The sequence below is a fragment of the Doryrhamphus excisus genome, linkage group LG18 (genome assembly GCF_037039965.1).
Source record: "Doryrhamphus excisus strain RoL-2023G ecotype Guam linkage group LG18, RoL_Dexc_Guam_v1.1, whole genome shotgun sequence".
In the NCBI taxonomy this organism is placed as follows: domain Eukaryota; kingdom Metazoa; phylum Chordata; class Actinopteri; order Syngnathiformes; family Syngnathidae; genus Doryrhamphus; species Doryrhamphus excisus.
This window is the reverse complement of record NC_136374.1, coordinates 9,518,745-9,528,744: the sequence shown is the minus strand read 5'-3', so window position 1 is coordinate 9,528,744 and position 10,000 is coordinate 9,518,745. Positions and strand designations below refer to the sequence as shown.

Below are 10,000 nucleotides of genomic sequence, written 5' to 3'. Positions count from 1 at the left end.
TCACACACAAACAGACAAATTATAAAGATGCATTTTATTATTTGTCTTCAGTATTTAGTGAAAATAACCACAAAGCTCAGTTTGGAGGTAAACTTGACAATATGTATGATGTATGATGCAAATTACAACCACGATAATAAACATCATGACATTGTGCAGGAGGTTCGAGAACTAGCATCCCCACAGTGTACAACATTAGCAGAGTAGCTCCTATGATTTATTACAGTTAGGAAATAACACAAACATTATTTGGACCCACTTTGGTTTAAAGACTGTGCTGACATTTGTCTTGTCTTGCCACAAACTGCAAAGTGGGAGTGTAAATATCACTGATACACAAGCAACATTCATGATTCAGTAACATGGGTTGCTAACACTGCAATACATAATTAGCAGTGACAAATGATTTATGTTGGACAATAGAGCAGAAAATGTTAAAAATGCTATTTTCTCGATGGATCTGCACATTTGAGCGTCTTGGTGTGAAGAGTGAATGTGAGAAAAAAAAAACATGATGGCTGTGTAAAGGTTTTCGGTTCCTCAGATGCTCTCGTCATCGCTCATATCCCAAATCTGATGAGAGACACAACAACAAAAAGCATGTTAGCATTTAAATGAGACACGACTTTGAATAAACATACTTGGTAGTGGTGGCGAGAGTGCTGACTAGATCCGTGCAACCCATTAGCTTTGATCTCGGCTACGCTGAACCCATCTTTCTTTCGAGAAAGTTTGAAGAAGCTGCAGCTAGAGCGCTGCCGAGAAACACACAACCTTTCAACTATGCTTACTTTGCCGTCTTGCTAACATTTCATGCTGCTGAAACGCTGACTAGAAACATGGGACATTAAGTGAGACGTCAGCTACTGTTGGCCATGTTGGTTGGAGCTGACATTTGAGGCTACTAGATTTTAAAGTTATGTATTTGCCGACAGTGCTAGCCCCTCGGCCATCTTGAGACCAATTGAAGTTGACATTTTTTAAAAAGTAGAATCACCCGGATGTCAGCTACCCGTGTGCCATTTTGGCTGAGGCCAAAGTTGAAGTAGTAGACATTTTAAATACTTGAACCCTTGATCTGAGCCTCCCCTAACCATTTTGCCACAGATGAAGATGCTAACATTTTTGGCTGCAAAATGTTATAGATGGATATAAAAATTGAGCTAGACTGCTGCCTAGAAACATGCAAGATTATGACCTTTGAGCCCAGCTACTCGTAGCCATCTTGGATTCAGATCAACTTAACATTTTTGTTTGCTAAATTTCACAGTTAAGAGTTGGCTGAACTTTTTATTTTTTTGCGGGTAGACCGCTGCCTAGAATCTAGCATCTGTGATCTTTGATCTTCAGCTACTCGAAGCCATCAAGTCAGGTTAGAATAAGTTAACATTTTTGGCTGCTAAATTTCACAGTTAAGAGTAGGCTGAATTTTTATTTTTTTTGCGGGTAGACCGCTGCCTAGAAACTAGCATCTGTAATCTTTGATATTCAGCTACTCTAAGCCATCAAGTCAGGTTAGAATAAGTTAACATTTTTGGCTGCTACATTTCATAGTCTAATTTTTTGTTTTTTTTGCGGCGAGAGTGCTGCCTAGAAACATGACATTTCATCTCAGTTATGGTTCCGCCATCTTGGTTTACAGTATGCTTTGAAAAAAGCGCACTTTGGCTGTCGGAAACATAATAACTTTTGCTCTCTGCTACTCTCAGCCATCTTTGTTCAGATCTGGTTTGGAGGGGTGGAATTTCCTGCTGCTTGAGTGCTGCCTAGAAATATTTCTGAAGATGAGCGGGATGCAGTTTTGGGGAGCTAGAGCGCCACCGAGAATTAAGAAAAATATCTGTCCAGGCTTCTCACTACTGCTCCTTAAACATTTGGACAAGGAGAAGCGACATTGGATTGTTTCTACATCATCTGGGATGAACTTCTTTTTACACTTGCATGCTTACTGAGGGGTTCCTTAATAGTGAGCGACAGGAACACACACACACACACACACACCCATACGTAAAGGAAGCTCCTTGGCAGCAGTGTGTCAGTAAACAACAGCGGGAGTGGATTGTTCACATTCCCTCTAAGACGTAATTCGCATACCTCTAACACAGGTTGGAATGTGGCACACACACACACACACACACACACACACACACACAGAGCTTTGACACTTCCATGCTGCATTCCCAGAAAGGCCAGTAGGAATACCACATTTGAGGGTTCGAAATGAAGGTCTCATTCCAAACACGTTCTTGCTTGAAATGCTTGAAAATGACAACCAAATCTTGCAGTACGAGGCCGTTTGTGATGTTGCATGTTCATTTCAAACACGGATAAGGGCTACGTTACACGCTACACGCCACTAAGGTTTGCAGCCGCGTGGAGAATGAGGACAAATTCATATCAAAGCTGATGGCGGCCAGCCGGCATCAAAAGGACGACAAGCAAAGAGCTCTTTGAAAAGACTGTGGAGCCTCTCTGGACGCCCGCCATGCTGCACTCGTGTGTGTGTGTGTGTGTGTGGTTTCGACAAAGTAAAAGAGGGGGGCAATGGAGGGGGGGGGTATCTTATGTAACATGAATAGACGCAGTAGAATGAAGCCAATGAGTTTACTACACAGAGTATGAATACTTCAAATGTTCTTTGCATAGAACATGTAACTACAATGGAACCTTGGATAGCGTCATTTATTTCTTCAAGATGTGTGACTCTAACTAAAACGTATGCTAACTGAAACAATAAATAAAATCTGTTCGAGAAAAAAAACAACATTTTTTTTATTAGCTTTAGGATGATAGCTTTACATTGCTACCATATCTTACTTATTGTGTGGAAATATGGGTTAATAACTATAAAAGCAATCTTCACTCACTAAATGTACTGCAAAAAAGGTCAGTCAGGATAATTCATAATGCCGCCTACAGAGAACATACTAACTCCTTATTTCTAAAATCACAAATACTTAAACTTGCTGATATAGTTCATCTTCAAACAGCTAAAATAATGCATAAGGCTAAAAATAACCAATTACCTAAAAATGTCATCCAATACTTCTCTACAAGAGAGGAGAAATATGATCTCAGGGAAGAACTACATTTGAAACACTTATATGCTAGGACTACATTAAAAAGCCATAGCATTTCAGTATGTGGAATCAAACTATGGAATGGATTGAGTAAGGACCTCAAACAATGCACAACGATGAGCCAATTCAAGAAACAATACAAGCAGTTGATGTTTGCTAAATACAAGGATGAAGAGTCTTGAACCAGTCATGATGTGCTATATATATCACTATATTGACACTTACTATGGTACCCATTATGTCATTGGATGGTCATATCACCTTGTACTTCGGTACGTGACAAAAAAAAAATTAATAAAAAAACCCTGAAACTATATTAGGAAAGCAGGAAGTGAACAAATGTAACAGTTACTGATTATAAAAGTACCAGATGGAGGGGTAGGATTTAATAAGCTTTGCTTCTTCCTACTCCTTTTGGACATGTGGAACTGTGAACTGATTATGTGATGCATTCAATTGTAATCTGATGCATGTTCAAATGAAATAAAACCATTACCATTACCATAGTTTTACATGCAGAAAACAACGTTAACTGCATATAAATACATACACAGGATGAATGAAAGGGATAAATGAACATTTGAGGTTACTTTTGACCTTCATCAAAGACGTGCCTGTTCCCAAAGCCACAATGTGGCATCAAGACACTAACAACCCCACAGACATCACCTTCCTGTTTTGCCATTTCTTGAATTCAATAGCGTTTCTCGGCTCAATAACCCAAAATGGAACCACAGAAAGTACCAGCATTTTGGTAAACAAGGTAAAAAAACACTATAAAATTCAAGATATTTCGCTTGTACTTCTGTATAAGTGACAAGAATAGAGGGCTACCATGTATAAGTCATGACAAAACAGGAAGGTGGTGTCCGTGTTGTGTCTTTGGGAACACTCACGTCAAGAATCATGTCTTCAATAAAGGTAAAAGTAGCCTTAACAGTCAACACAGTTATATATATATCTAAGTGGTTAGCATGCAGACCTCACAGCAAGGAGACCAGGGTTCAATTCCACCCTCGGCCATCTCTGTGTGGAGTTTGCATGTTCTCCCCGTGCATGCGTGGGTTTTCTCCGGGTACTCCGGTTTCCTCCCACATTCCAAAAACATGCTAGGTTAATTGGTGACTCCAAATTGTCCATAGGTATGAATGTGAGTGTGAATGGTTGTTTGACTATATGTGCCCTGTGATTATTATCTGGCGACCAGTCCAGGGTGTAACCCGCCTCTCGCCCGAAGACAGCTGGGATAGGCTCCAGCAACCCCCGCGACCCTCGTGAGTATAAGCGGTAGAAAATGAATGAATGTATATATATTATATCAATATATAATATAATCAACACACGTGACAAGTTGTCCATTAATGCGGAAATGTGCATAAACCAAGGCAAAATTTTGGAGTAAATATTCAACAGTAAGTAAAAAAACATCTATCTTGGGCATACGCTAACTGAGGTTCCACCGTATGCTGAAAATAAAGGTGTGATCCATGCTTGGTGGAGGTAACAAGGTGATGACATCCAATATGTGGTGATACTAGCTGAAGACGGTCATAAATAGATTTGGAGTATTTGGAATAAATACATTGACAATGTACTCTACACACGATGGCACACACTCAAAGCATTGGCATTGATGCTATCGAGCGTCCATGTTTAAATGCGAATAAGCTTTATCAGTGCAAGTTAAGAACATCCTCTTTGGATGCTGGTCGTCCAGCGATGTACATGTTAGTAATCTGCATGTTGTTTCTCCCGCCAACATGGTTGTTTGTAGTCGGCTGTGTCGCGGCTGATATCCCAACTCTAATCCCGGCACGTTGCTGGAAGGCGTCTAAGATGGGATCAGATGGAAGAGCTTTTTGCTGGAAGATTGCGGCCAACTGCTGCTGCTGCTCATTATGATTGTCCAAACAAACACCAACATCAACATGGACATCTTTAGCAGTGCTCTACTTAGCAGGGTTCTACAAACACACTATTCCTAATCTCTCACATATACACATTCAAACTCTATACTAGGCTTCATACTTGGGATTGGAAACTATTATCTAACTACTTCTTCAGGGGTCGCCACAGCAAATCAATCTCCTCCATCCAACCCTGTCTTCTCTCACACCAACTACCCTCATGTCCTCCTTCACTACATCCATAAACCTCCTCTTTGGTCTTTCTCTACGCCTCCTACCTGGCAGCATCCTTCTACCAATATATTCACTATCTCTCCTCTGGACATGTCCCAACCATCTCAGTCTGGCCTCTCTGACTTTATCTCCAAGGCCTCTAACATGTAATATCCCTCTCCTGATCCTATCCATCCTGGTCACTCCCAATGAGAACCTCAGCATCCTCATCTCTGCTACCGCCAGTTCTGCTTCCTGTCTTTGAGAGGAGCCAATTGAGGTGTTCTGGGCATGCCCAGCCGGGAAAAGGCCCCAGGGCAGACCTAGGGCACCCTGGATGGATTATGTCTCACAGCTGGCCTGGGAACGCCTTGGTGTCCTTCCGGTAGAGCAGGACGAGGTGGCCGGAGAACGGGAAGTCTGGGCTTCCCTACCGAGACTGCTGCCCCCCGCTACCCGGACCCGGATAATCGGAGTAAAAGGACAAATTCCATCTCAAAGTTCTCCCACCAGCTTGCAGTGCATCCTGGTCTGACCCAAAACCAGCGTTGGAGCCTGTTACACGGAAGATGCCATGACGTGGAATAGTTATGTGAGGGAAAGCGGCCTACGCAAAGTGCTTCTTCGCCTCTGCTCTTTAAAGTAAAGCAGTATTTGGGCTTGCAAAAATAGCGCTTCAACAATAGCTACAACCAACACAGCTCCGAGGGCATCCATATTGTTTCTGATGTGTGATGTCACAGCGTAACTTTATAGTACATCCCCAAACACATAACCGTATTTTTCTCCAAATCCACACTATGGTCAGAGGTTTTGAAAACCTTCGTTTTTAGTGCCAGATATCTGCGGGCTCGTGTGGATGATCGTGGAAAATCGTGGAAAAATAACCCGCTTATTGAATGAAAAGGTGTGTCCAAAGCTTTGGCCTGTACTCTACACCAACTACAAAACAAACCAATCAAGAAGCTGTTTTAAGGAGATGATGCTAGAAAAATAAAACTATGGTTTACAGTAAGGACTTACTTAGGTAGTGGGAGTGGGTGGCCCCCCCCAGTAGGTAGCTTCTAACCCGTCAGCAAGCCCCGATGGTCCATTAAACACACATCTGCTTTACATATTAGAAGTGACACCAAAGCACCAAGTGGAGCTTTCATCATGGAGGCTGGCTCCTTGTAATATGCAATTAGGGGGGGCCCACACACACTCATGTGGTCTGCACCGCGAGCAAAGAAAGGAGGCGGAAGGTTGGCTTATGACGCAAAAAAGAACGATGCCGCCACCGTTTTCCATCCAATGGACACTTTGGAAATGTTGCCGAAAAGAAAGAAAATGAGGACAATGTGATTCGGGCGTCTTGTCATCACTTCGGAGTCGGGGCGGTGCCATTGGGCGGCGCGACCTACGTCAAGCATTAATTAGTGGTACACTCCTGTGGAAACTACAACAATGGAGGACTATTTTTAGCATCAAAATGCTTTTCACTGCTTTTATGACTTTTCCCTCTTGCAGTCGGAGCTTTATCACCACTCCAGACATTCAAAATAAGATAAATGGCGTCATAATTGTAGCTTTGAGGTGTTGAATTATCTACAGTCTGGGGGTTAAAGGTCCCCTTTCATTGGTTGGGAATGTTTTGAACTCCTGTTTCAAGTGTTATGAGCGGAGTGTGGACAGCGTGGATGTAACAGCTGTTATGTGTCTTCATTGGCATATTTTAATCAACCTTTATTTAGACTGAAGACAGGGAGAAAACGCGGCAAAGTGAAGATTGTGGAGTATTACAGTCGACTGTATAAGCAGGCTAAGCTAACATTAGCATGTGGGTTTAGTTTCAATCCCATGACCAATGAGCTGCTAGCAGTGATGTCCACTTGGCCAGGAACTATTCATTCATTCATTCATTCTTCGAGCGAGAGGCGGTGTACACCCTGGACTGGTCGCCAGCCAATCACAGGGCACATATAGACAAACAACCATTCACACTCACATTTATACCTATGGACAATTTGGAGCATGTTTTTGGAATGTGGGAGGAAACTCACGCATGCACGGGGAGAACATGCAAACTCCATACAGAGATGGCCGAGGGTGGAATTGGACCCTGGTCTCCTAGCTGTGAGGTCTGCGCGCTAACCACTCGACCGCCGTGCAGCCTGGCCACAAACTAGAAATACCGTAAACATCTTGTCCTTCCTTGCCTCTGTTACCTTGAAATAACATGATACAAAATTAAGATCGGCTTGAATATAAGACAACCCGATTTTTTCCAGACTTTCTTTCTTGGGAAAAATTATTTTCTTACTGACTTCAGTCTCTTGTCGGATAAAACTCAATGGGAAGCACTATTCTACTTCCTGTCTCTCCCAAACAAAAGTACTTATTCATGTCCAACACTGATTGTCCGTAGTGTCCCTATTTTCAAAAATTGTTCCCAGTTGACACCCCCACACCCCCAAGGGAACATGAGAGTGAGTGCACGCCCTGATCAGTGAGACTAGAAGCAGGAAAAGGACATGGGCGGAGGGGGGCAAGAAGGGTAAAGGGTGGCTGACATGACGGTCACAGAGAAAGTACAGAGGATTTAGTGGACTTCTGCTGGGAACTGTGCATGTGGGACAGTCCCAGCTGGGGTCACGACCCCCCAGCCCCCCAGCCTGTCTTCATAATCCGACCAAACACCTGCACTCGCAACACTCCAAGGTCATCTGAGAGGGAAGTAAAGAAACTTGTATTATCCCCCCCATACTTTCTCTAAACGCCAGCTACAACAACAAACAGGGTCTCTCTCGGTTGGGTGTGGCAGCCTGTGGAGCAACAGCTGAGTCCTGTTGTCTCTCGTGGGACAGATTGCTTGCCCCCCCCCTCCACTCATCTGTTTTTTTGAACAACACTTTCTCTGACTCTTTCTGACTTTTCTCGTAACATAAAAACTTATTCTTAAACATTTTCTTGTATTCTATCTGCTCTGCCATACTTTCTTCTCTGTCGGTTCCCATGTCCCACTTCCTGCCCCCACCCCCCCGTGACACACTTCCTATACTACTTGAAGGTTATCAACACGTTTCCTGAGTCACCTCACCGACGTCACTAATTTTCACACCCTAGTAACAAACTAAACATTTACACAAAGGAGGTTTTTTTGCTCATTGTTTTTTTTCGCTTGTGAACAGGATTGTGCTAAAAACTAAACCACATGGAGGGGTGTGGCAGGGGGTGAGGTAATATATCATTTTCTCAGCCACGCAATAATTTTTGACAAATGATCTGACATACTGCATCCAATTAAAAATATTTAAATTGAATTTCAAAACAAAAATATGCCACCGCAAATAAAAACTATTGCAGCTTACTGACGTTGCAGCCATGTCAGTATTTATTAGGGCTGTCAAAAATAGCACGTTAATGGCGGTAACTAATGCATTTCATTATAGGGGACTTATTATGTTCATTTTTTGACCCTTTGAATTTAGTTATGGACTCCTATAGAGCAGCTGCACACAATAACAAACACAGAAAATGTTTGAGATCTTCCAGAATCTGCACCTATTCAGCTGTATTTCCTTGGACTTGTGCTTCAAAGGCCTTCATCTCCTTCAACGCTCCAAAATTGCCCGTGTGGAACTTGCAAAAGGGCACCAAACATCAAGATGAGAAAAGAAATGTAACCTTGATGGTCCTGATGGCTTCCAATGTTACGGGCATGACAAGGAGATCCCACCTGAGATGTTTTTCACACTGATGCTGTCACGATCTGCGGTACTTTTTCCTTCAATGGAACAATGGAGCTTCAAGTTGTGCAGGGGTGTCAAACAGTAGCTTGCTATGTATGTTGTTGATGTTGCAGGGTGCAAACCCCAAAACTGAAGGCCCTCATCTGGGTGGCAATGACTGGCTTTTTCAACAGGACAATACTGCAGTTCATACTGCCCACCTGACAAAGGGCTTTTTCTACAGGAATAACCTCACTCTTTTGGACCATCCTGTGTGTTCCTCTGAACATTTGGAGATAGTTGGCATGGGAAGTTAACAAAGATGATCAGTTCCAGACAGTGGAGGCCATCTTCACTACCTGGAGCAACATTCACATATCCTCCTGGACACACTGACATCCAGCATGCCCAAATTTTGAGGTGATGAACTCCATCCCTGTACCACTTTGGGGGCTGTAGAGCACCTAAAACTGACATATACTGTACTTAATTTGTCAGTGTATAACATGGATCTTTACGACAAAATACATAAAATACAGCCAAAAAGGATGTGGCTATCTATGAAGGTCTGATGCCGTCTAAATGAAGGCTGGTTTATCCTTGGCGGAGTTCTAGATAGCTACTTTAAAGCCCAGAAGTGCGTGAGGCCTCTCTCTTCTGTTCACTTGCCATCCATGGCCTGTGGTTGGCCACTATTAGTATATGTGCAGCCAGCCACATGGCAATAACAACTTCACAGACGGTGTGTATGTGTGTGTGTGTGTGTGTGTGATGCCAGCTGAGACCTGCCCTATGTTTAATTAGAGGCATGAGTCAAAGCCAAATGATGTGCGGTTAGATGAGCGAGAGGACCCTGCTAAACACATGCAAACACTACGACACACACAACATCATCCGCAATCCCAAGAGGTTTTCTACGTGTCAGCATACTGAGGCTTTAAAAAAAACGAATCACGTCAACTTCAATGAAGATTACAAACCCTGACACACATATACATCGAACAAATGTTACTGGTAAACCACAGATGATGACGATGGAGAGAGCATATTGTCTCCATCTCCGTTTAGGATGAATCATTTTGAATATGTA

The 10,000-nt window shown here is 42.8% G+C and overlaps 1 protein-coding gene across 2 annotated transcripts in view; it reads right to left on the bottom strand.

Annotated features, from left to right (window-relative positions):
- Positions 1-4: 4 nt before the first annotated feature.
- The window catches only part of atg7 (ATG7 autophagy related 7 homolog (S. cerevisiae)), a 43,253-nt gene continuing 33,257 nt past the window's right edge, over positions 5-10,000 (bottom strand). For both annotated transcript variants that reach the window (XM_058055551.2, XM_058055550.2), the window contains exon 19: positions 5-573. In XM_058055551.2, coding sequence (XP_057911534.2) covers positions 541-573 — 33 coding nt within the window. In that variant the 3' untranslated portion in view covers positions 5-540. The remainder of the gene's footprint in view (positions 574-10,000) is intronic.